The sequence below is a fragment of the Prinia subflava genome, chromosome 1 (assembly GCF_021018805.1).
Source record: "Prinia subflava isolate CZ2003 ecotype Zambia chromosome 1, Cam_Psub_1.2, whole genome shotgun sequence".
In the NCBI taxonomy this organism is placed as follows: domain Eukaryota; kingdom Metazoa; phylum Chordata; class Aves; order Passeriformes; family Cisticolidae; genus Prinia; species Prinia subflava.
The window spans coordinates 68,597,706-68,625,312 of record NC_086247.1 but is presented as its reverse complement, the minus strand read 5'-3'; the positions used below and the strand labels follow the sequence as shown (position 1 = coordinate 68,625,312).

General features: G+C 37.2%; 1 protein-coding gene across 3 annotated transcripts; it reads left to right on the top strand.

The window, feature by feature from the left end:
* The first annotated feature begins 472 nt into the window (after positions 1-472).
* Positions 473-27,607, top strand: VSTM2A (V-set and transmembrane domain containing 2A). 3 transcript variants are annotated; one of them, XM_063399173.1, is made up of 5 exons: positions 473-2,788; positions 5,134-5,300; positions 6,277-6,327; positions 9,725-10,061; positions 25,859-27,607. In XM_063399173.1, the coding sequence occupies exons 1-5, from the start codon at positions 2,713-2,715 to the stop codon at positions 25,933-25,935; spliced, it is 708 nt and encodes a 235-aa protein (XP_063255243.1). In that variant the 5' UTR covers positions 473-2,712; the 3' UTR covers positions 25,936-27,607. The 3 variants fall into 3 exon arrangements, with proteins under 3 accessions (XP_063255243.1, XP_063255235.1, XP_063255228.1); XM_063399165.1 differs by having other exon boundaries at positions 25,981-27,605; XM_063399158.1 differs by lacking the exons at positions 473-2,788; positions 5,134-5,300 and having other exon boundaries at positions 5,885-6,327; positions 25,981-27,551.

Sequence of the window (27,607 nt, the reverse complement as noted above, 5' to 3'; positions counted from 1 at the left end):
TGCTTTCTATTTGAAGTATTTCATAGAATCATATGGCTTGTTGCAGCACATGAATAAAATTAAAATAATAAACATGTAACCAAGGTGTAGGATTCTTTCCATTAAATCCATTTCCTAATACATCCTCTGTTCTGATATTTTAATAACCATATATACTATTCTGTACATCCCTGGGACAGTAATTTAAGATTTCATTAGTTCCATTGACTCCAAGATATTTGGGAGAAATATTGAATCTGTAAGAATACTTGCTTCTAAATTACAAATTGATAAAATTAAATTTATCTGTCAAGTGTCTTGAATTGGAATAAGGCAAATAAAAGAGAAAAAAGTGATCTGTTTTTGTTTTCTGCATTCCTTCTAGACCAGGTGATACTGCTTAGATTCTTTTTCCTCCTGTCTAATTTACATTTAACTTGTCTGCTGATAATATGTCTCTAATTTGTAATTTTAACTGATTGCTGATGACGTACATGGGTTTGAAGTGAATCCTATAATCAGCCTTTATTTTCAGGAGTGACTTAGGATTTTGGCTACCCATCTGAAAAGGAACTGATTTCTTTTATAGAAATTATTGAAACATTCACAGTCTGAACCTGTAAAGATCTCTACAGTGTGTATTTAATCATTGAATGACTGACAAACCTTGACTATTTCTGTTAATTTAGGTCTACCACCTTCAAAGACTGGTGCTTTAGTTTTGTTTAACAGGCTTTCTTTGGTTTTGAATATATCCATCATGACCTCCTTTAAAGTAATTAAATCTCTGTGCTAATAGGAAATCTTTCAAGTAATACAATTCTTTCCCATTTAGGGGATCACTTTAATAATATAAATTATATTTAATTTATTGTATTAATTTTTTACTCAGAATTATTGCTAAGTTTAAGTTATGAGTGGAGTAGGTTAATGCCATGGAGAAATGGCTCCCTTATTTTCATAAATAAAAATGAGAACTCAAACAATTATAAAAAAAAAAAAAAAATTTAGACCAAAAGATCGTTCTCCAGTCAGATATCATTAGTCTGTGAAACAGACCTCTGCAGCTGTGTTAGATGTCTTACATGCATACAATAATTTGGCTAGTGCAGTGAGTAAGGTGAAAGTTGCATTTTGTGCCATTGTGCAACTGCTGCACTCCCATTGCCAGAATGACAGAACCTGTCCTGTTCCAGAAAAACATACTGCCTATGCAGATAAAAGTCTCTTAATTTGGTACCATCTTGTAGCTGTTTTTAGTTTGTGATTAGCAGTTAAGTTCAGCTATTTGGCTGTCTGAGTGATTTTCAGGTGCTCTTTTCAGTTTCTATTTAATCTTTGTCCCAGCCTTCAGAAGGTATTTGGTGATTTCTTAGTGCAACAAGCACTTTCTAGATGGCTTCTTACTGCAAGCAGCAGGGCGATTACAGCCAGAGAACTTCTCTCAGTGCAGATGTGTTTCAGGGTGTTTTGAATACCTAACACAGTCAAGGTTAGTCTCTTATCTGAACATTATTAATATACATAGGCATAAAAGAGGGAATGAGGAAGAAAATATTCACTGCAGAAGGAAGAATTCTTTAATATACTGTAAACACCTACTCTGGTGTACATAAATGTATCCATTAATGTGAGTAATCTGTAAGATATAAAAATCCATTTTTATCTAGCTAAATATTTTTTCTGTAGAAATGTCTATAATGCAACCTAAGCACACTCTAAGTATCTTCCTCTTTATCTGCCTTTGAAGACAAAATGAAGTAATTTTAATGTAAGATGCTGGAAGCATAGTTATTTGGAGCAGGCAATAGCAGTGCGACAGGATTACTGAATAACTATTTTCCCTTCAGATCCTATAAGAGGGAAAGAAAAAGGAGAAAACAGAAACAGCTTAAGTCACGAAAAATCAAACCACTGCATTGCCCTCTCAGCCACTGAATGTTTTGGGATGAAAGACCGAAGATTACATCAAAAAAGAAAGATACTTCCTCTAAGCTATTAAAAAAAACAAAAACAAAAACAAAACAAACCAAAAAAAACCCCCAAAAAACCCTAAAGAAATAAAAGAAAAACCCACCAAAAAATCACAGATTACCCCAGCATCAGAGGCAGTAGAAGTTAGAACAGGTAGGGGCATAGAGTATGGGGAGGGAGAGGGAAGGGTTAAAGGCATTATCGCAGCCATTAGAAAGAAAAGTTGTAGCAATACAAGCACAGTAGACTTCTCTTTCCCCCCCTACTCCCCCTCCTTTTCTTTCCCCTACTCCTCTCTTCCCAAGCTGGATCAGTGTGTAGGGAGGGCAGTCATCACGCCATCCTGAGCAGCAAGAGCTGACGTTGGACGAAGCTGCCAGGTAGCTGAAAAAAGGCACAGAAGGCAGCTGATACCCACTTTTCAACGGTTTGTGTTTTTTTCTAGTCTGTATCTGGACTTCAAGCAACACAGCGCCTGAGACAGCTCATCTGAACCACACTGTATTGCAATACTCGCTCTTCTCAAAGAAAAAGGCTCCACTGAGCAGCAGAATGCTGCCAGTGTCGCAGCTAGGGCTACTATACAGAGCCTTTTTGTAACATTGCAAATTTCTTTCTGTTCAGAGATTTGAAACACATACATACACTTATATATCAGTTCTTTCTTTTTTGAGGACACCTTTGGCTTTTTTTTTTTTTTTTTTTTTTTTTTTTTTTTTTTTTTTTTTTACCCTGATGTGACTTCTTCATCTTGGAACGATGGGGATCTTTCTAGCTTATATTGGATTCATTTTCTTTTCTGTTATGTATATTCAACAAGGACTTTCTACCCAAGGTAAGATCATTTATTGTCAAATATGTGTGTGTCTGGTTTGCTATGCTAAAACAGACTGAGAACAGGATTGGGGTGGGGAGGGGGGGTGAGGAAAGGAAGAAAGGGGAAAAAGAAGGAAAACAACAAAAATATGTAAGAGATGAGGGCACCAAGCATTAGGCTTACATCTAGTTTGTACAGACAAAATTGTCTGTAAATAGGAAAAGAAATGAGAAGTTTCCCCAAAGTAGAAATATGAAAGGCTTCCTTTACTTAAATGCAAAGAGGGAAATAGCAGGCACCTTGCAGAAGAGTGAAGGGGTGCTGGGGAATGGACATGCATATGTTTGGGTTGTGATGTTGCTATACAGGCATGTTTGCATACAATAAACACCTACCCGTGCATGCATAATTATTGCATTCAGACCAAGTACCAGCTGGATAAGCCTACTGCTTCTCTTAAAATATTGCAGTCACCTTTCGTGCTGCGTTCCCTTTCCTCTCCTATTATCCTGCAATCCTCAGAGTGAGACCCTTACTCTTATTCCGTGACTATGTGCATTTCTACCACTCTCAGCCCCCCCAACAAAAAAAAACCAAAAAAAACCACCACACACACACACACACAAAAAAAAAAAAAAAAAAAAAAAAAAAAAAAAAAAAAAAAAAAAAAAAGGACAAAATCGACTTCTTTGAATACCGCCCCCACCCCCGTCGCCTCCCTCCCTCCCTCTCCGCCGAAAGGCGCGCCTTGCATTTCAAGCAGCCCCGGCGCTGCGGGAGCCGGTGGTTCGGGACCCCGAGGCTGCGGCGCCGCGGGCAGCACCAGGGACAGATCCCGCCGGCAGCACCAGGGACAGATCCCGCCGACAGCACCACGGACAGATCCCGCTGCCCTGCCCGCCCGCTCCCGGCCCGCCGCCCCCTCCCACCGCCCTGCCCGCCCGCCCCTGCCCGCAGCTCCCCGCGCCTTTGCGCTTGGCGGGGCCGCCGGGAGGAGGCCGGCGCTATTCCCCTCCGTCTCCCCGCGTCGCTCACTCACACTGACCAGAAGGGGAGAGAAGGAGCAAACCGCAAAAAACCCCCAAACCCAAAACAAACTTACTAGCCCCGAACACACAAAATGCACGGTCCTTTTGGCAGTTTAGCTCGGAGACTAGCAGTGGCTGGCTGGCGGGGCTGGGGGTCAGAAAAAGGGGCACCGTGGAATGTCAAGCTTGAAGCTTTGTAAGTATTTGTTGCCAGGCACAAATGTAAGGGGAAAGAGAAGTAACACTGGTTACCAAATTATCCCACTAATTCCAGGTTGGCTAGGAATACTGTATAAAGAGAGGGGGAGAGGGGAGGAGACAATGAGCAATATTTCTTTCGCATCACATTTCCTTCCGATCATAATATGCTCTAGTCAATCTGTAGCAATTCATAACAGACAGAGACATTGCAGAGTCTTTCCAAATTTTCCTCTTCCTGAACCACAGCATTTATTTATTAGATTGTTTGTCTGCAGTCCCCCTCACTTGACTATCATGATTCATTATGTTGCACAATTTTAAAGTGAGTGATAGGAAGGATGAGAAGGAAGTAAAGACTGAGACTTACAGAATTACCGATGTCTTGGACAATGTCTATCAGCATTAGCTTTTATACCTAGCATTGGTAAACTGAAATGGGCAGATCCTGTTTGTTGAAGGACTGAGATACACATATGAAGGTTAGTTCTAGAAAGTGTCTGCTGGGACTGAGAAACAGAAGGTGAGTTGATTTTTGGTCTGATTATGCAAGGAGAGGTTCTCAGAATCTGACTAAGTCATGTAAAGCCTTTGAAAAGGACATTTGACAAGTGATTGTAACACTCACTCAGAAGAGTACCCAGAGGTGCCTGTGCCAACAGCTGCTTCAGCTGGCTGTGGAACGTTTAACAATTTACAAGTCTACATCTCAGCCCTACAAAAACAATAAATCAGTATGATGTTTTTCCCTCTCCTAAAGTGGTCTTGTACAAAATCCCTCAGTGAGTCTGGTGAAATACTGCATTATGCCCGAGGGTATTTGGACCTAATTATGTGAAACTTCACCAGCTCATGGGAGCAAGCAGGGGGATCTATAGCTTTCCCATGAGCAGAATTGAGAGTGTAAAGAGGGTGGATTTGTGCATAGGGGAGGAAAAACATACCTGAGTGTGAGAAAAACCAAGGAAGATGATGTGTAGGAAACTCAGGGGAAAAAAAAATGAAAGGAGTGGGAATAAGAAAAGAAACAGATAAAGTAAAAAGGGGGGGGAGAGGAGGGAACAATAAAAAAGACGACACAAGAAACAGAGCATAAACAATTAACAGGTAGCAACGTGTTATGCATTTTTTTTACAGCAAAATTCACAGAGTTTCCCCGAAATGTCACGGCCACTGAAGGGCAGAATGTGGAGATGTCTTGTGCTTTCCAAAGTGGCTCTACTTCGGTGTACCTTGAAATCCAGTGGTGGTTTCTGCGGGCAGCTGAGGACCAAGAGACTGGAGCTGAGGTGACAGGCACTCAGGTACTGATCCTCTGCCATGGGGTCCTAAAACCATCGGGAGAATGCTACAGAAAGAATGGGGAGGAAAGAGAAGAAGGAAAGAAGGGAAGAGCAGAGGGAAGGAGCAGACAGAGGTCCTGTATCTCCCTAGTGACTTAATTTTGACTATGAAATAAGAGCAGGAACCTGCAGAGAAAAATGCCCACCTCAGGGGTTGGTGGCTTTGGTGCCTGTCACTTCCATGATGCAGCTAGGGCTGTTCACAAAACCACACAGGTTTTCCAAAGTCTACTTCCTACTTCCCCATCTCTCTTTTTTTTTTTTTTTTTTTTTTTTTTTTTTTTTTTTTTTTTTTTTTTCTGTTCTCTATTTTATCTTCCCTTGGAAAGCAGCTGTTCAAAGCTTGCTCCTTGTGGGAATTTTGCATTTCCCATGTGTCAAGATCCTACACGTGCCTTCCAATTTCCATCTAGCGCAGTCGAGTTGGCAGCCCTAACTCCGTATGCAGCTGCCACAGGAGGGCACACGCAGGAGGGGGCGGGGGAGGCACGGCGGAACCCATGCCCCTAACGAAGTAAAAACCTCAAACCAGTCTGCGGCGTGACTTCATCCTTCTGAGTGGGACAGGAAGGGCCCTGTCCACTCACACTGCCATCCGGGGACGCTCCTCCCTATGGCCGCTGCTATCTCCTCACCCGGCCTCGGCAAAAGACCCCCCTGCGAAGGCGGAGGGCGGAGGGTGCGGGGGTCTGCGCCCCTCGGCCGCCCGTGCGGGCTGGCCCCGGGTGTTCCCTGGGTGTTCTCCGGCTGTCCCCCTGCTGTCCCTGTGTGTTCCCCGGCTGCCCCCCGGTGTTCCCCGGCTGTCCCCGGCGCGGCCCGCAGGTGGCAGGCGTGGAGCGCCGCTCCACAGGCCCCGCGGCGGGGCGGGAGCGGCGCGGAGTGGGGTGCGCAGTGGGGCGGGGGCCGGAGACCCACGGCGGCGCTCCTTTCCCTGCAGGTGGAGTTCCTGCCCGAGCGGGACCTGGACAGCGACGGCACGAAGATCAGCGTAAGTGTCGAGGAGGGCGCGGGCAGTCCCCGCCGGCCGGGGGTCCCTTCCCCAGTCAGGGCCCACCCCGCCTCCGGGCGCCGGGTCTCTTCCTGCCCCGCGTCTCCTCCCCATCCGCCCCGCAGACTGCGGGTAGCCCGCAGCCCGCAGCTCAGCGCTTGGACTCGATGATCTTAAAGGTCTTTTCCAACCTAATGAGCTGATCCTATAGTTCTGTGACTATTCCTTGACGGCCCTGGCAAAGGCTGTCAGGACAGCTTTTCCTCATGCAGCCCCCCACACCCCTGGACACGGGGGCATCGACCAGCCTGGCCGAGGCAAAGTCCATTGGCAGACCCTGTTTGTACCCTGTGAAGAGTCCAGTCTGCATCCATGCTTGAATTTCTTGTTTTCACTTACCCTGGGCAACTGCTGAGTCTGCCTTAGCACTCCAAAGTTGTTTTTAAGGCTGAAATTTGTCCATGAAACTGCACTTTCCTTTAGCGGGATGTGCAACTGCTTAAATGGGTGTCTTCTCAGGTCCATACCCGCTGGCAGAAAGAAAGCTAAGAAAGGCTTTGGAGAAAACCTCCCCATTGGGAGCAATCTCAACCCTTCGCCACTGAGACTCTGTTTTACAAAAGTGCGATTCTGACACCAGAGTAACCAATCTGCTGCTTGGAGATTAAACCAGAATCTTATCTCAACAGAATTATAAAGCAGCATTGCTCCATTCCCCCTCCAGCGGTTCCCTGCAGGGAGAGGATGCTTTCCACAGCCGACTCATGTCCTGAGTCAGGCACAGCCAGAAGGCTACTTCTGACCTCAGAATAGGTCAGATCCTCCTCCCTCAGCATCCCAAGAAATGTATGGTGGTGGGATGATGGTGTGGTGCTCACTGCAGTGGAAAGACACAGATACACAGCAGATATTGCAGCATGAATATTCCCTTTGAGCCCAGAGGAGTTTTCCCTTTCTCTAGCACAGTCATTTTGGAAGTGCTTTTTAGCTGAAGACAAGGCTTTAAGTACCAGCAAAACTTAAGACAGCAACAAATAAATGGGAATAATTTCTGACAAATCCTTTACTCTGCTGTTTTTTTGATGCCTACAAATAACAAAACAAATAATTAAGTCAGGTCAAAGTACACCTAAGTATAGCTGAAGGGCATTTATAAATGAAAACTTAGGTATGCTGTGTTCAATACAATACATATTCTAGCCACAATTACATTTTCTGGGATACTTCTCACCATCAGCTAGAAACGATTTGTGTCATGGACCATTTCTTCAGTTGCATTTGTAGATGGTCTTACAAGTGAGGCTCCCATGAGGCACCCTTGGATACTATTCCCCTAGACACAGGGCTAGCATAAAATTCATTCCTTATCAATACTCGCTCATTTGAAATCCCTGAAGTGGTCCATAAGAACTGAGACACAATATAGACTGTAAAGCTTGTCTCATCTTTGAAGTTACAGATCTCTTTCATTATGTTTAATAATAATTCATGAGAAGGTATTTACAGTGCTCCTATAAGGTTGCATAAAACATTTATGTTATATTTGTAATAAAAATAGTCAACATTATGTAGATGTCTAAATCTACTTTTTATCTACTTTTTACAAATGTAACCTTTTTTCTTTTTGAAGGCATACACAGCTCCATTAGTGCTAATGTAAATTATCATTATAAAGAGAAAACTAAAGTACATTTATGTCTATTTAATAAATATTTTTAAAAATGCTAGATATGTGCTGAAATACACCATTTCTATTTGTTCTAAATGATACAGCAGCACAAACTAAAAACATGCATATATGTTGCCTGCAACAATTTCTAAATTTCAAATGCAGAAGTCAAAACCAATTCTGTTTCTCACCAGGACTATGCAGCACCGTTAACTTTGTGGCCCTTGCATAGGAAAAAATGAAGGCACAATACGACCTACCAATCCTCTTTCCATTCATATGAATTGTCTTTAATCCTTTTGCTGAAAATGAATTGTTCAGTAGAGATATATTATTATTGAATATGTTTTAAATAACTATCCAGCACTTTCTGTGCAATTAATATTGCATACATTATGCCTGTAAGTATGTAATCCATACTTTCAACTCAGTTTGCCAAGTATAAATTCAGAGCTGGGTACAACACAACAGGCTATAAAGTCCATCCAATACCTTAAAGCAATGACATATTCACGACTATTGCTCTTCAATTTATCAAGAAGGCAGAATAGGTGCCTTGCCAACACTAGTTACTACAGCAGGCAAAGCTATCAGAGGCAGTATATTGTACAATCCCCAATAACAAGTGTCTAGCTTCAATCTGGCAATTCTCTAATTTTGTGATCTACCATGCATCATAATCTTAATATCTCCTTATTGGCTGTCATTGGTATGACACAAAGCAACCTTTGCATCCATGTTTATGTAATAGTGGAAGTAAACCAGGTTCAGAAGTTCTTCAAAGCTGAAGATTTATATCCCACCTTTTAGCTTGCATCCTGTGGGGCAACAGATATTAATTCAGATAGAGAGTAATAGAAAATTAATTAAAAACAAATTCTCTAAAGTGATGAACATACAGAAAGGAATCTATGTTAACTTTTCCCAATGCCTCTTAATACCTATCACGTATTTCTGGATGTATAATTTACTCGTGTGTTTTAATTATCTGAACTAAAAGTATGTTATGTTGGTCTCAGATATTAGATATAATTAAAAATAAACCAGGAGTCTTATTTTAGCTCACAACTCTTAAAACAATTCTGAATATGTGCTTCTAATGAGTACACAGATAAACAAGACAAAAGAAACAACCTGAGACAATATGACTTTTTATCATTAACAAAAAAAAAACCCTACCAAAAGTTTAGACACATTTGAAGAAGACAAACTGAATGTAAAATATAGTTTCAATGTAGTGAAGAGTACAAGCTAATCTAATAAATAGTTATTAATTATAGTAGTTAAAATTTATATAGTTTAAATTTAGGCAAACATCTGCAACAAAATTGTTAATGCACTAGTTCAGAAACTGAATTATTCAATAAAACCAACTAACTGGAAAGGTTTAACCAATAAAGTGCACAGATACTAAGTTTACATAAGAAATCTCATTAAGAATGTTCATGATCTTAAGCAATTAATTGGAATGAACATGGTAGTTTGGGGTTTTTTTCTGAGGCTAATTAGATTTCAGAGCAAAGCATCTAAGCAGATTTGGAAAAAAGATGTCAGGCATCCTCATAGATACAATTAGCCATACTCATCCTTGATGTAACTTCCCTGCAGTAAGCACAATCACACCATTTAGTAAATTGGTGTTATGCCCATAGACCTTTTCCTAAGAAAGAGAAATTCATGACAATGTTTTTTTCTCTGTTTCCTCCCCCGCCCCTGGAAAATTTGCAGACAGTGAAAGTACAAGGGAATGACATCTCCCACAAGCTGCAGATTTCAAAAGTGAGGAAAAAGGATGAAGGCTTGTACGAGTGCAGGGTGACCGATGCCAACTATGGAGACCTTCAGGAATACAAGGCACAGGCATTTCTCAAAGTCAATGCTAACAGCCACTCTCGGCGAATGCAAGCCTTTGAGGCATCCCCCATGTGGTTGCAAGACATGAAACCTCGTAAAAACATCTCAGCAGCTGTCCCAAGTAGCATCCACAACTCTGCCAATCAGCGTGTACGTGCCACCTCCAGCCCCGAAGCAGCAGCCAAAATCCCCAAACAAAGTCCACAATCAGGTATGGTAAAGCATTTTGAGCTTTCATTTGATTGCTTACCAGCTTGTAAAAGGAGGCTAAACCATAAGGTAACCAGGAATTGTGACTAGGAGGAGTATGGTGCTCATTTGTTCTTCCTTCTCTCTGGTTCTATTCTTCCTGCTATCTTTTTACTTCCTAAAATCTGAAGAATAAATTTCTGAGCAGAAGCAGCAAAAAACCCTAAACTTCTACACGTGGTTTTTATCTCTACCAGTTTTACCCACCTAAGGCTAGCTCTCAAATCAAAACTTAGTTTTCCCTGTAGGGTGTGTGAAGAGACAGGGGTATGTAAGCGAATGACTCATCTCATTTTAAAATGTCTGTGCATGATTAATTAAATAAACCACTCATCCAGATGTGTTTCTTCCTAAGTTATTTTACACCAGTCACCTAACATATCTTCAACATTTGTTAAAGTTAATTTATTTTCACTGTCAATCCTATTTTCATAAAGAACTTGACTTCTAAATCTAAGCAGACCTTAGGTAGACCAGGTAGTTTCTCTCTTGTGTAGGCTTTCAAAAGACCATGGCTGTGTCAGAGAATGTGTGTTTGTCATTTTCAGGTGCTTGATCATTGGCTTTGAACCAAGGGTTAAAATAGCAGTGCCTCTATTATCTGTCACGTAGAAATTAACATTCTATACATTTTGTTGGGGGTTTCTTCAGCATTGGATACATAATTTATAATCAACATCAGTCTTCATTTTCTACATTGATACTGTAAAATTCACAGTTATGCAAAGGTACATGAACATACAGGAGGTGCAGTTCTGTATGATGGCAATAGAGAAATGGACAAGATAAAAAACAGATGTTGTAAATACTTAAATATCCTCTGGAAAAACAAATTGCAAGTTTAATGGTTTACTGAGTTACTTGTATTTACACTGAGGGCCAATGTAAGGCACAAAATCACAACCTACCTTAAAATATGTAATGGAAGCTAATTAACTGATGCATCATTTTTCTGCTAGTGTGTTGTTAAATTAAAAACTGAATACAACAAATTTCACAGCACATCTCTTGTGAAATCACTTCAAAGTTACAGCCGAGACAAATTAGAAAGATTTTTTAATAAGGAATATGTATTTCCTTACAGATTGGAACAATCTGTATTATTCATATAAAAATTCTTATTGCTGTTAAAAAGGGTGATGCATATACTATCACTCTGTATATACTTTTTAAAATTTATTTAAGTTACATTCAGTTTTCTTTCCCTGAAATGGAGCCACTTTCATTTTTAAGCTCTTTCAAAACTATCTAAGCTATTAGAAGAAAATAATTATTTCACTTTATTTTAAACCACCATTTTACCATGACTTGCCTTTCAGATAAATATATATACTTCTTATTTTCCATTGGACTCATACATTTCAAAGCAGCAGACTTTTCCATAAAGGAAAAACTCTGCTTTCTATTCCATTCTACATGAAATCAATTAAAATAGTCAGAGGTTTATGAAATCTGTAGCAACAGACTATACTGCATTGCAGCCAAAGTGTGGACAGAGCAGCTAATCCACTAAATCATTTTGGACATATAATTTATTCTATAGAATTGTTTATGTTCTTAGTCCAACCAATATCTTTATTGATTAATGGACATTTCTTATTTGAGATCTTGTAGGTTATTACATGGAAAGATCCTCATTTAAAAGAAAAAATATTTAATTTTTTAGTTGAGCAAAGATTAATGTGGATCAACTACAGGCAAACCTAATCAAAAATAATTTAAAAATTAAACAGATGAAATATAATTTAGTTTATTAGTTATTTTTTATGACAAAGTACAGACAAATGCTGGATTCATCAGAGGTGTAGCTTATGTACTGAAGAAATAAAAGTGTACCAGAAATCATCCATATGCTTAATTTCAATTTAATGGTCACTTGCTCCACAAATGATAGGGGATATTTTTGACATCAGATTTTAAACATCAGTTCAACTGTTGAGATGCAAGGTTTGCTTTCCTTTACTTGAGAATATCCTGAGCTGGCTCTTCCAGCTGTGGTGAGATTTGGATTTTCATTCAATTTTACAGTTGTTCTACAGTAATAGAAATACCCACAGGAGCACAAGGAAGGGGGAAGTTTTAGCTTTACCTAACTTAGAGAAGCAACTTCAGTGAAGAGGGGATATGTCAGTTGTGAGACCTCAAAGAAAGCAGAAATGAGGCGTTATAGATGTTAATAGTCTATCTTTTTATGATACAGAATCAACACAATCTCCTTAGTTTATCAAATGAGAAAGTCTTCCCCTCTGTAAGATCATGCTAACCATATTTATGCATGCACAAGACTGCTGTGTGATTACATTGTATGTAAGCAATGTATCCATCCAGGCTAGAACTTAAAAAGATGTTCCAATACAAAGGTATCATAATTAAGTGGATATTTGTACTTGAAAGAGGTACAGGTTGTGATGTTTGTTCATGGTGAGTAAAACATTGACTTCAGCACTATTTTTAAGAGAAAAGTACTAATAACTATAGGTAATTGTATCAAGTACTCTCCACTATAGAGAGCTGGTATGCAGTTATTGGCAAACAATAATTTTTACTGCTCACAGATTATTGTGAAATACATTTACAACAAAGAGAAACATGACACGGTGGAATTATTGGGAATTCTATATTCCCAATATAGAATATTCTATATTCTTCTGCTGCTGAAGAACTCAACTACTAATATATGAAAAATGGATTCTGATTATATGACTATTTTGTCCCCAAAATTCATTTTTAAAAGGTAGATAACACTCTACTTGACTCCTCCTAGCCTGAAGTACACTGCAGAATTTTGTTTATTTCTTAACAATGGATATTTACTACGTATCTCTATAAAAGCATTTTACAGTCACTACCATTTAAAAACATCAGCACGTCCCAACATATATTTCTGCTATTCTCTTACTTTGCTCAAAAGTAAGAACATCTGTGATAACTGTCAGGGAGCTGTATAGCCACAGCTGACAAATTAAAGTGCTACAAGGCCCATTCGGTATTTTGCACTGCTCTGAAAAATATTATGTGTATGTAAAAAAAAAATATTTGTTACTATAACCATAATAGAGATTCAATAATGGAAAGAAGAAGAAATAGATAATGAGAACATCTCCCACAGAGAGTCTTCATATAATATACTAAGAAACACTAAATGACTATCTCAAAGTTGAAAAAAGTCAGGAAAGCAGAAGTTAAAGCCAACACAGCTTGACCCTTTCATTTCATAATTATGGGCCGCAGCAAATGAAGTAATTTGTCACAGCTTAATAGGAATCTGAGTAATTTGACAGAGTAATCTGCATACTTCCGAAAATGTCCTAGGCAAGTGGAGTGACAGACATTTTTTTTCCCTGAATAATTCATAACAACCTATCTTAGTTTAAAGGTAAAAGTACAGAGGTGTGACAAAGCTTTGCAGTTCTAAAGAATTAAATGGGGTCCAAGAGCTTAAATGAAATCACGTGAAAGGAAGGTAAATAATCTCCAAGCTGCAGCAAATGTCATTGTTTCATGGATACAAATCTAAACTAATTCTGCTGCCTGCATTCAAATCACTCAACATTTATAGCAACAAAACCAGCCGAAGAATTTGTTGTGCTGAGAATGAGTATATCCCCCAAGTTCTTTCTGTTCTGCCAATGCTCTGTTAAAGTGCTCAAAGCCATTACTTGCTTTTCAGACTCAAGAAGAGCAGTCTCAGAGAATTACAAATGAAGAAGTGATGATTAAGTCAATTTTCTGCCTGCTTATATACAGACTCTGCACATTTCTAGCAACTTTTTGTTCTTTTATGAAGTAACAAATTCATCCATTAACCTATCTACATGCCAAAACTTCCTGTGATGGTGGCAGAGTTCCAACAAGTGACTTGAAAAGGAACTCAAAAGAGAAGGTGGTACTTACCTAAGCAGAATCACCTGGATTCTTGGCATCATAAATCACACTGAGAAGCTTATCATCAGGCACGAATGCAAAAAAAAAAGTATAATTTTTTTCTTCAGTCTGTTTGTACTGATAAACTGAGGACATTCTTTCTCCATTCTTGTCTAGAGAATCTAGGAAACTTTTATCATCAACCTATTTTAAGCACAAATTTTATGTCCAGTTTGGCATCTTTCAGGATATAAACCAGTTTCCATGTTGGGATTTTTATTCTTTTTAATTTATGTTCCATCTCATCTCAAAGCAAAGGAACAAAATGTCTGCTCTAGCCTCCACCAAGGTGAAAGCCACCATTATTGCTTTCTTCCCTAAAATGATCTTTGGCTTTCATTGTTACTTCTTTAGAAACTGATTACCCATAAGGTTGGGAGGCACCAGCCATGACTGTGATTGTGGGATAGCAAAAAGTCAAGTTTCTGTTTCCTTTGGACTTCATGAAAGTGAAAGCCCAGTGATGGTTTTGTTCTTGTTCTGAACCTAATTCACCTGTTTTCAGAAATGGTTGCAAAACCACTGTTCCAATTTACAGCTGTATACACTGCAACCTCTGTTTTTACTTGAAATATTCGTTTTATTCCCTTTTTCTGCTGCTCTACTTCTTTTAGCTTCTCAAAATAATCAAATCAATTCAAACCATGTTAATTGAAATAGGCCTCATAAGTAGTTAGCTCTTGACCTTGAAACTGTAAACATCTTCTGAGATATGCTAATATGCTCTAAATAAATTCATTGACAAAGCAACATCTTTACAGCAGCTAACCCTCCACTCTTTGTTTTTTAAGGCCAGCATTTCCAATGAAAAATCAAATCAATAATGCCTTATGTTTCTTTTAAAAAACCCACATGTTAATTTCTACTCTGTGTGTACTTATTGATAGAACAAAATACATACAAGTACTTAAAATCCCATTCCTAATGCTCAGTTCATTTAGACCAAGAAACAAACTCTTCTTGGTGTATCTGCAGTCCTAACTCCTGTAACAAGCACAACATTATCTACTTTTGGTAAACCATCCCTCATTGTCATTGCCAGTCACTGATACTATACCACTGTCAATTTCTATTAATTTCTATCCTGCTTATAAAAACACCAGTTAGAGAATTAAGAAGAGAAAGGAATTACTAGCCAGTACTTGTTTCTCTTTTTTTGTTCTATAATTTTGGGCAGTTCTGCAATCCCACATGCCCATATCAGACTGAGTACTTGGGTAACATACTCTTTCTGAAATCAGAGATACTATTTTCAACCTTATTTATGCCCATGGTTAAACACTAACAATAAATCAAAACAGAAAATAATTCTGAAATTTCTTGAGACAATAATGGGATTTGAGGTTAAATATGACAGCATCACTGTAACTCATATTTCTGTAAAAATGATGGTATTTGGATGCTGCATTAGTTATTTTTCTTTTATGAAGCCAGTCATGTGAGAACAGACATAGTTGAAACGAAATGTACAAAGTCTAAGAAAATAATTTTGCTCTTTACCCATCTGAATTGTAGTTTATATAATGCACATGTACTGAGATCTTTCCTATTCTAACATTACTAGTGTGTTTCACTGTCTGTCATTGTTACGTAAGCACTTCATCATACGTCTTCCTTTCTTTTAGCACTTAAAATAAGCCTTTCAGACTAACATTACTTTTAGAACAAAATTCACATACAAAAATCTGGTAGGAGACCACTTAAGAGCTCTCAGAATAGCAGAATCACGGTAGTTCTGTTCTACATGCTGATACAACTTTCTTTGGTAAATACCACTGGAAAGATTGCAGGTAGGCACACATTCAGTAAAAAAAGAGAAGAAAATGAAGGAAGAAGAGAAAAAAAAAAGGGTGGGGGGAAGCTGTGTATGATTTGTTTGTCAGCTCACTCAAATTGCTTTTCATTGCTTCACAATCAGACAGATTGCACAGGGTCATCAGAGATTGCAACATATGTGACAGGGCCTGCTCTTGAAATAACTGATGGGATTTCCTTGCTTCAGAACACAACCCATTTGTTACTTGACAGATATACAGCAAAGCAGAGGATATTTTCGCTTTTTTCAAATGAGGAGCAGGAAGTTTCCCATCTATGGTGCCCTACTTCATTATGAAAATCCTTTGCATCACATAAAATGAAAAAGAATGGGTGCAATTATCTACTGGCTGGAACGGATACAACTCTGCTGAAGTCTAAAGGATGTCATTCATCTAAAATAGCAAAAGAAATTGGCTAAAGGATGAGGATGAACATGAATTCTCTTCTACTCATTATGTGAGAGTGAATTAGAAGAATTGAAGCTTTGCCCTGCTTGTACCACTGGAAAAGGTTTAGGACAGTGAAGGTTTCAGGGAACTGAATGAAGGGAAGGAAAACACCTGAAAACTGCTCTTTTCAGCTCACAGATTCAGGGGGAGATGGCATTCTTGATGATGGATTTTGTTGCTTCATTCTTTTTCTGTGTGCTTTTTCTTCACCTTTGATCAACTTTTTTAAAGTGTTTCCCTTTGAAACCTTTGCCTAGAGTAGCTAGAAAGCTCAACAATTTCATTATTTTCTTACTCCCTAAAGTGGGATTTTATATTTGAATAAATCATTTAAAAGTTTCAAAGATATTCCAGATATTATATTTGTGCTACAGTAATAATCAATTAATTCTCCTTTGTTGATGATGAAGCTGGATGGTATTTGAAGAGCAACTAATGATCTTGCTGCCTACCTTGAGAAGAGAAGACTCTACTCCAAATTCCATTTTACCCTATCATAAGGAAGTTGCCACTGTACTTTTTGGCAGTGCAAATTGTTATCCTGTCTGTGTGTGGGTGTTCTAGTCAGATCCATCTCACTGAAGTTTGTTCCCCCCACCTACTCACAAATGCTACTATCTTGGAAAAAAGCCACCTAATTTTCTGTGAATAAAAATGTGAAAGTTATTTGCACAGTCCCGTTTACAGCGCTTCAAACATTCAATCTGTGTGTTCATCAACCAACAAAAATACAAAGCAAAAATCTGGATGCTGCTTCTGCTGCCATTCCTATTTTTACTACTGTTATTACCTCAGCTGCTGTTGTTTTCTGTGACACTGACTGAAGACTTTGGCCACCAAATCACAGAGTGATAAGGATTATAAAAATACAGGGCAATAAGGATTATAAAAATGACTTCAACAGGACTACAGAAGATGGAGTGTCCATCTCCAGTTCACTTTGTGCTACTGAAGGAAAGAGTTGAAAAGAAGATGTTTTGTCAAGCGGCAACAATAAATCAATCATGAATCCAAAAACTAGCAGTAGGTCTCACAGGGAGCTATAGATTCAGAGGATGCAAGGCCCTTTAGTAAAATTATAATGTTAGATAATATGACTACATAGGTTTGTGCCTGAAATGCTGAGAAAACAGGTCAATTATCTATTTTGTACTTTTCTGAATTATTACTACACATTCAATATCTACTATTCAGTGACCATCTTTTACCTGAAGAGTCTTTCAATATTGACTAATGATATTTCAGGGTTATGATTGATCCCACATCTCAGATGTATTCCGGAAAAATACTTTGAGCTTCATTCTCACAATCCACTATTTTCAAACAAGTGTACTGTGGTTGTAGAGGTAATTTTTTTTTTTTTAATTTTTATTTGCATCCTTTAAAAAAATATTTGCAAAACAGAAATAACAAGGATGAATGCTTTGGATTATGAACACTGATTTAGCTTTAGCAGTTCAAAGTGTTGCCACACAAAGTATTTGTCTTGCTCCAATCAGAAGTTATTGCCCCAAATCTGGATGGCAGGAGGAAATAGGTGTCCACTGCTCAGCTTTCCTAGTGTCAAGCCTCCAGATTGTCATAATGGCATCTTTGACAGCTGTTAAACTAAAACAGAGCTCTTAAATCGAGATAGGTGAAGAGATTACATGGGGTTTGCTTGTATCACTTCTCCTATTGGGGATTTAATTTCCATAAGAGGGGGGAGGCAGAGATGGAGGCACTATCATCCTTAACGGCTCCAGCTAAGCCCATTAAAAACTTGTGAGTCATAGCTCTTAGACAGAGGCACCCTGTGTTAGTCAGAGACATTGTTCTTATCTCTATAACAACTGCATCGTTCACCAGGCAAACAGGATCAGAGGAATGGACCCTGCCTCAAAACACTTACCATCTAGGAATGAGACAGAAGAAAACACATTAATCCAGTGGAAACCTAGCTGAATTCCATGAAAATAGCTCTTATAAAATGATATAAACGGAAGGAGACAGGGTTGACTGTATGTCAAACATAAGCCTAAGTCTAGGTGTGAAAAATGAGAAAAGAGGGACTGCATGTCACATATTGAAATAGTTACAAAGAATAATAATTTTTATTCTGTTTTATAATGCCCTCTTTGTATATGTTTTTCATGACAGTGCTGGTGAATATGATAGTGTAATATTAAGTATCACCCACTTAAATTTTCTTTCCAATAGATGAAACAATTAACAAGATACAAAAAACAAAGGGTCAAAAAGACAAGTGCAATTCTCTTTTTCTTCAAATAAGAGTCCTGTTGTAACTTTATGGTATCTTTCAAAAATGGTTCCTTTTACTGTTTAATTAAATGTGGCATATATCAAGTATACACACATTTATATACACATTACAAAAATGCTGAGCATTTTGTGTTGGAGTCATGTTTAGTTACAACAACACAAGCTGGCTACTAAATAAAGAGTCAATTCAAGTATTTTTGTTAACAGCCTAAATTCCACCTTCATTCAGTATAGGGCATAACAATATGAAAGATGAAGATAAGTTACAACAGAACAGTCAGAAAAAACTGCATTTGCTTTAGAATCAGCCATTTCATACAGATAAATACATATGCATAATTTTATATTTTTTCTGTCACACTTCAAAAAGCTCTAAGATATTTTTTACCCATGGTTATGAGAGATAGGATGAAAGAGAAGAATGAGAAGGAAAAGTGCCCAGTGCTGATAAGAGCAGTCAAAAAAACCTACAGCCAGTTGTTTTGAAACACTAACAATTATCAATTGCATTTGGTTAAGCTTGCACCCCTCCCCCTCAGCTGTGAACTACTGCAATAGACATTGTTTCCTGGACTGCTTCTCACACAAGTTTTATTTAAATAGCTAACACTGATATTTCACAGACTATATGCAAACATCTCTTTTAGCAACCATTTTCCTAAAAATTACTCTCTCACTGAAATAGAAACAGCTGAAGTCAATGCATTACTTATACCTGTAGAAAGATTTTAAAACTTTACAAGTCCAAACACCACTTAAAGGAAGGAAGAGAAAAAAGGATGTCTGCTACAAATGCGTGATGTTTGGACATTTGTGACTGTAGGCAAAATGTCATTCTCCTGAGAAAGTCAGGGAAAGTGTAGAAATTGTCTAAGTCAAGTACTCTATCCAGTTAATCTTTCTGAAATTCTGAAATTCCATGTTCAAACTCAACAGTCACTTTTGGCTGTTTTCATTAGAAAGGTACAAACATCTATCAATGTTGATGAGCTGCCCATTTTAATTGTATGTTTAAGGATCTCACACCTCCCTCCTGTCTGTTTAAGGCAAAAGGATGTCAAGATTGAATAATTTTGGTGATCTCGTTTTCATCTTTGAAAAAGACATTAGAGATTCTCTTAGCTCCTTCATAGTGCATGATGGCCCAATTAGGAAGCCTTGCTCATGAGATTAAAGAATGGGATATGAACAAGAGCACTTTTTTAAGAATTAAACAGGGAATGATGACTCTCAAATATGTTCTAGTAGAAAGGCAAAAATCACAAGAATTAAATGTTTCTCCAGGTAGGAGTTAATGTCAGGAATGATGTAGAAAGTGATCTGAATGTAAAATTCCAGGTTATTTCACACCACTATACTGTTAATTCTACTTCTGTTCATCTTTGCATTGTGAAAATGCAGAAGTCATTCAAAGTGCCACTCCTCTTTCTTCTCCTTTTATACTGCTGTTGTCCTTTTATAGTTTTACTATGGCTTGTTCTGGATTACTGCCTGAAACCAAGTATCATTATTCCTACATGCCACCAATATTTGAAGTCTCCTCTATTTTTTTTCTCTTCGAAATATTTCTATCTCAAGTTTGCATTAGAACATGACCTGAGGTGTAGCTGGCAGGAAGGTAAGGGCTGTGACCTGCCTTAGCCACAAAGGGCTCCAGAAGTTATAGTGGCTCAGATTTCTGGAGGAACGCTCTCCTCTGTTCAGGGTTGGAAAGTTCTAATTTTTTTTCCCCCGTTAAAAGACTGAACACCTCTGGGTGCCTTATCTAGTAAAAGCTAAGGATTAAGCATCCATCTAGAATCTCATCTCTCTCTCTCATCTCCTCTTCTGGGCATCACTAATAGAAAAGAAATAGATATCAGATGAACAGAGCTACATGCTGAAAGCAAAGTCTAAGTAGACATCAGGAAAATTCATAATAAAAAATACATAAAAATACATAACCTGTTCTAAATTTCTTCTGCTGTGTGAGACAAATTCTTTTAACCTCTGCAGTATGTGGTGAACAAATCTCATGATTTTAAGCTTATTACTGTACAGCCAATGGACAAAGATGGAGTAAAAGCCTAAGTAAAAGGGTCTTCATTGGATATGAATGATACTTACTGCTCATCTTCATTCAGTCATTCAGTTCCCCAAAATCAAACACAGACAACTGAGCCCTAAAACACAGTTGTGAAGTCATTCCCCCAAATAGGGAAAGGGGGACTTTATGTTTGTGGATAAGAAAATTTCTTCCTGAGTGTGGGTATATTTATCCCATCACTATAGAAGATATATACACAATTGTGATTAATGCATTTCAAAGGAATAAGAATGATAGCAATTGGTAGGCCAGAGGGAAAGAATCTATTTATTGAAAACCTGTGTGAGACATGTTCAAATAAAATTTCAAATAAAATCAGCCATACTTGGTTTTACATACCCTTATGGAAATAAAACTGCAAATATCCTCCAAGTAATCCTATGGTTCATTTATGTCCCCAGTAAAATTAAGGCAGATGTCACATGAACTTTTACTTACTTTATGTGGAAATAATGCAAAATTATGATTTTGTGTGGTTTCAACTGGGGCTGACAAGAAGATTATTTCAGTGTAAAGCAAAGATAAATGTTGCAAAACCAGGCACTTAAAGATAGAAAATCTCAGCACAAATTTCTGAAAAAATGAAACTTTCAAGGTTTCAACACCTCTGTGATTTCAGAAATCAGTAGAACAACAGCATTAACTCATACCATCACAGACCAAATATATGTCTCTGAAATATATGCATTGATATTTTGGCCTAATGTAATGTGTACAGAGAATTTGGGATGAACTTTGGTGTGACTGGCTGTATTTCTCCTGTACTGGTCAGCACAAAGCCAAGACTCTACTAAGGCATTACTCTTTCCTGTGATCAGTGGGCTACTACTTAAAGGAAACTACTTAAAGGATATACCCTAACTAAACTTATATGTTTCATAAAGTACTAAAGAAATGCTGTTGAATTTTCGGATTCCTTCTGTTTTTTGTATGAGAATACACTGTGCATTGTACACACAACTGTAAGGAAACAATTTTCAGAGGCTCTGACAGGTGTTGAGGCTCAGAATGCAGGATGCTATTACATCCCAGAGAAATCCTAAACTTTGGTAAGCACAAGGAATGTCAAACTTGCTAAATTTCAATTCTGACAGATGCAAACTGTTTGAGACCCTGTGTGCTTTACCATGTAAGGCACTCTTACAAATAGAAGATGCTAAAATTTTAGTTCCTGAGGCAGCTGTTTTATTCACAATTCAGTGTTTCATCCAGTTGTGAAAAATAAATAGGCAAAATTATTCAACCTTCTCTGCTTGCATCCCCAAATCCCATGTATCAGTCACAAATTTTGTCTGATCAATATCTTAGTGAAGGCAAGGGATCATGCCTGATTGCATTCAGGCATGGAACGATTAACTGCAGTTTTGGCCAGTTGCATTTTACTAAGAATTTATAACTTCTCATGGCTTTATTTTTATATTTAGAGACTCTAAAATCAATTTCATCCACAGGGCAAAATTGATGTTTAGCTCTGGGGTTCATTCACTATCAGCCTTGAAATACAAGCATTTGTGACAGAGATTTTATTTTAAACACTAGGGTCACAATTATTTATGACTATTTTTTTTCTATGTGTTCCTAATATTTAAGTAAATTATAAGTTTGAATAAAACATAGTTTCAAATACTGTAATGGCATGAACTAATCTTTTATGCTGTTGCACAAAAACTTACCATCACATGCCTTTGGCAGCATAGCATTTGTTTACAGGAGAAAGCGAAGTATTTCAGAGACATTTGCCCTTTTGGATGTATGTTAGAAGCAGGAAATAAAAGACAACTAATGGGGATTTACATACCACAGGAAGAATTTAACTGGATCCCCGTGGCTGACAGGTGAAACTGTGACAGTGGTGAGAATGTCTGACCCACACATCAAGTGGAGTTTAACTAATAATGTAGAAAAAATACACACATACATCACATGACATTTCTTCTCCTGAGTGACTGTCTTTGAGGATTACATAATTGCAGTCCAGCTTTACCCAGTGTTGTTGACCTGCAATAAAATTTGTTTTAGCTCTCATTATGTTAATTAGAAAATAATGCTTGAAATGGTGGGATAATGAGTAATCAGTTTAGCAAATCCACAGCCACATAGACAGCTTTTAACTTACATTAAAATGCTCACAGTTCAGGTGATACTATTCATTCATATAAACCATTCTGATTCGTAGTCAGAATGGTAGACTAAAACCACACCTGCAGGGATGTTTGAACTTGGATACAGTGGAATTGAGTCTCTGATTTAAGCACCCTATGACTTCCAGATTCTAAATCAAAGTGGAAATCTATGAATACTTTTTGTCACTTTTTTTCAAGATGAAAAACAAAATATGAGCAAAAATGACAGAACAGCAAAAGGAAAAAAATATGAAAAAGCTGCTTTCAGTTTTGCTATGTTCATGTTGTACCTTTGCAGGTTTCACTGTTGCAAACTAAGTCCATGAAAGAAAAAATACAATACTTTGGCTCTGGAAAAGAAAGATGAAGCTTTAGTATACTTAAACTTCAATTTTATTTCATAAAGCATCACTGAAAAGATGAGTGCACACTTAATAGCCATATGTGTCACTGTCTATTGCAAGTCCATTTTATGTGGGCTGATATATGACCAAAAATTTCTCTGTTTGGATTAAACAGCATTTTGGAAACTATTAAACCAGATTAGGATCTAATAACCAATTCCAAAAACCTTGCAGAGGACGCTGTCTATTACAGTTTTTTCCAACAATCCTAATAGCCTCTTTCTTCACATAGAAACAGAGATTGTTTTAGCTGTTATTTCCCCTATTTTTTTCCAATATTTTCAGAATTGATTAGCTTGCACTTACTGCATGTACTCTAATCTAAATCCCTTGCAAGTTAAACAAACTTGCTGTTTAGAGAAGAACATAGATGTAGAACATGTGAAATGAATTGAAGTCATGATTTATGCAGAAACTGAATATTATAATAAAAAGATTCTGTGTATGCATTATACATTACCCCCTAATTTGGGGATCTAGAGATTGAATTATTGAAAAAAGCAAAATTAAAACAAAAATCAGAGAATATTTGGTCTGCAAATATGGTGCTGCTTTTCCCACTGTCACATATTTTAAGTTAAACTTACTTCATATCATACTTTCTCTCTTCTGCACATTACAGCTTAAAATTCTCAAATTGTTACATCATTACTTGTTTTAAAAACTCTTTTAAAATACATTAATGAGATTCTTCCAAGTTCCATTACATCTATTTTGTTTAGATGAAATGTATCTCCAAAGGACTCTTTAGAGCTGTATTGAGACATATTTCCTTGGTTCTGTCAAAAAGAAAAAAAAAAAAAAGGAATAAAACAAGTAAAAATAATTTAATACATCAGGAAATGATCTAACACTAACAAAGATTCTAACTAAGTTTTGCTAACCTCGTTAGGGAAAGAAAAGCCTTCATAAAAATCTGTCAAACAACAGCTTTTGCAGACAGAGAGCATCAAAGTCATGCTGCGATAAAACCAAAACCAGAAATTGAACTGTTGAGTTCAAGATCGTAGATACTATCTGTGTGAGAACAACACAGAGGAAAAAGTTGCAGCAAATTTGCTTGTGCATTTGCTGTTTGTAATACAGAACACAGTTTTGTAATACAGTTTGCTGAGAAGCACAGCAAACTACAGCAGTGTAGTACAAGTAATGTTATCAGATGGGCAAGAGAACAGTAGGTTTCCCACTCATGTCTTCTTTCAGTAGAAACTAAGCTCAAAGTTCCCTTGGACTTGGAAAAGTGTTAGTAATGTCTTTGAGACAAGTTTTCATTTAAAAGTTAATATTTATTTAGCAATTCAGTTCACACATGTATAATTGAAATATCACTATTACTTAGAAGGTCTTGTGTATGTGATAGAGAACTAAAAGTGTTTTATGGCAACCACTACATATGAAACATCACATCATGTATTTGCCAAAGCAAGCAGTGTTTATCTAAAATCTGTGGTTTGGTTTAATCCCCATTTCAAGAAGAAAAAAATTACTAAAGATAGGAACAAAAATACTTCTTGCTTCACTTACAGTGAGCAGATAAAGAAAATGGTGTTATATCTGAAAATTTTAAAAAAAGAGCACTTGCCTGGATTGCTTTTTGCTTTCATTGTGTATACTCCTTATGATAAGATAAATGTGCTATTGGGGGCTGCAGTGAAATCCATAATTTAATTTAATATTAACTTCTTTACAAAATGATACATGATTACATGATACATTACATGATACGTTTCTTGTACATGCTTAATAGATTAAAAGAAACAAAATTAAACAACAATTTATTACAAGTCCATCGTTATTGTGGATTGCTTATAACACCATTGTTACCCTGTTATAGAACTGATGCCTCTAACCATCAATAATATTTATAATTTTCAAATATAAGACACAGATGTAAAATCTATTAATCATGTATCGACCTGTTATAATCTGAACTTCTACATACAGTGCTACTAAATTGCATTTATAGATTTGACCTCAAGTAATTAGTTTCAAATTCTGAATGTAATTCTAGATGATATGGGGAGTTATCAAGCACTGAGACTTGACATGTAAGACAACTAAATACTCGTGCCCTTGTTGTATGAACATTTCAGTTTAATCAGTCTAGCCCAAATGGTTTTATTATACTAGCATACTAAATATAAAGTCATGGGTTTAGAAATAATTATATGGACCATTGTTTTATAGCTTTTTAAAAAAAAAACAAAGTCTGGGGTAATATAATTTCTCAAAAATAAATAGTCCAAACCTTTTGGCAGTCTGTTTCCTCCTTGTAAATAGCACAGCCATTTGCCTGTATCTCCTCTGGTTTAAAAAAACCCACTCTTTAGCCACTAGATGACTTTTATGTTAGCAGTCAATGATGTCATGCTGGAAATGATTTTGTAAAGAATACTCTGAGGTGGAAGGTGTTTGGCTTTGTTCCTCTTGGTTTATGGTTTCATAGATAATATTGTATAAAAAGACAGACAAGAAAAAATCAAAAACAAAAACAAATCAAAACAAAAAAAAACCTCCCTGGGACTGAAATGCTTTGTATGTGTTGTTATTTGCAGTGCATGCCAAGACATTCATGGGCACCAGAGCCAACCTGGCGAGCTAATTAAATAAATAAATGTATATGTTTAAAACAGCCTTATAAGGAGCATTGGAAATCTGCAAGATGAGCGAATATCTTATAACTTCTTCCGCAGGTGCGAGGATAGCTACAAGCCATGGACTTTCTGTCCTGCTTCTTGTTTGTGGCTTTGTGAAGGGTGCTTTGCTTTAATCTAAAAGTGCTGACTTTTTCCAATATCACTTTCTCTTCTTAAAGCAAAGAGCAAATCGCCTGTAAAATCCACGGAGCGGACAGCAAAGTTGACCCTAACCTCCAACCACCACTCTGCACCCAATGTACTCTAAATCTCTACACAAGGAGCACCTTCTTCAGGAAGTACAAACAAAATTACTAAATAAATAAAATAAAATGAAATAAATATTATAAAAAAGAAGAGGATACCACGTTTTCTTGATATATCTTATTTTCTTTGGCGTATCACTGATATTTTATTTGAAGAGAACTGGTGTGATGTAATCAAACATTTTGTAACAGCAAGACCTAGTTTTCCTTTTCTTTCGGCAAGGAGAAGCCTCATCCTTGACTTCTCAGGGGTTGGCCTGCAAGTCCTCAGTATTACAGAATTAACCTTGGATGACATTTGGTTTCCTACGCTGAAAGAACCATTCCAGCCTGGAAGCAAAAAGAGGCCAAATAATGAAACAAACCAGAGTGATTTAACATAAATAGAATACAGACAATCTTTATCAAAAAGACCTTTTTTTTTTTTTTTTTCTTTTTTTTTTTTACACGAGGGATAGGGAGGAGAAAATATATTCTACAAAGCAGCTCAGCAGACTAGGGGATGTTGTTTCTGAAAGACATACGAGGATATTTTTCTTTTGAGATTTTTTTTTGCTTTTTGCTTTTCAATATATTATTCTTTTCCCCCTTTGAGTTTTTTTTCCGGTCTTTCTGATTGTTTCTTGTTCAATGGTGGCAAGTACCAACTTAGGCCAACCCCTGATGACTATGTGGAGGTTTATATATATACATCCTTTTTTTTGTGTGTGTGCGTTCTATATTTCAGTGTGTTTTCTCTAATTTTGCAACTCCTGTATATGCAAAACTAACTTCAGTTCTGTAAATTGCTTACAGTCTGTGTGATATAACTTCAGAGTAGACATACTTTGGTCCTCCTGCAAGCCAGTTTTTAATATTATCTATATGTGGTGCCACCAAGAAGCATCTTTATTTCATTTTTTGACAAAACACCACTTTTTAGTTTATAATTCAGTAATGTGTGGATTTTGTAATGCATATCTTCACTTTGACTGGTTTGACCCCCTTCAGCCCTCTGTTTACTCTGTAAATGCACATTAAAATTTGTTATGGTCTCTAGACAATGAATTATTTTAGTTTGTATGTTGTGTTGGAGTTCAGATGCTGAAAGCTCTTTGAACTTGTGATGTTTATAGAAGATGAAGTGATTCAATCACTAGAGACTGTAAAATGCAGGTTTGCAGTCAAGTACTGCACATAAAGGAAGGTAAGAAACAGAAAATAGACAAATAAACCAGAACATGTCTTTAAGGATGTTCTTTTGGTAAAGAGTTTTAGGAAAGTGAATTTATTACACTGATAAAATATATTTGCATCACAGCTCCTTCTACATGGCCAAAGAAGTGTCTTTCTTTGCTTTTTCTGAAAGTGGATTGTCATTACTCATTGATATTCTCAATTAAAATACTTTTTGTCTGTGAACTGAATGTGAGAATTTTGCTGTTGAATGATGTAATATGTGTTACATGAATTACATTCATTAATGCAGGAAGCAAAAATTGCTACCATTTGCAGCTGCAATCAGGAGGGTTTTTTTTCTTTTTCCTGTCTTTCCACTGAT

Coding starts and splice junctions, on each gene's coding strand:
- VSTM2A (XM_063399158.1), top strand. CDS start 5,953: ATGGCCGCTGCTATCTCCTCACCCGGCCTCGGCAAAAGACCCCCCTGC. Junction 6,328..9,724: donor GCGACGGCACGAAGATCAGC/GTAAGTGTCGAG, acceptor GAAAATTTGCAG/ACAGTGAAAGTACAAGGGAA. Junction 10,062..25,980: donor CAAACAAAGTCCACAATCAG/GTATGGTAAAGC, acceptor CTCTTCTTAAAG/CAAAGAGCAAATCGCCTGTA.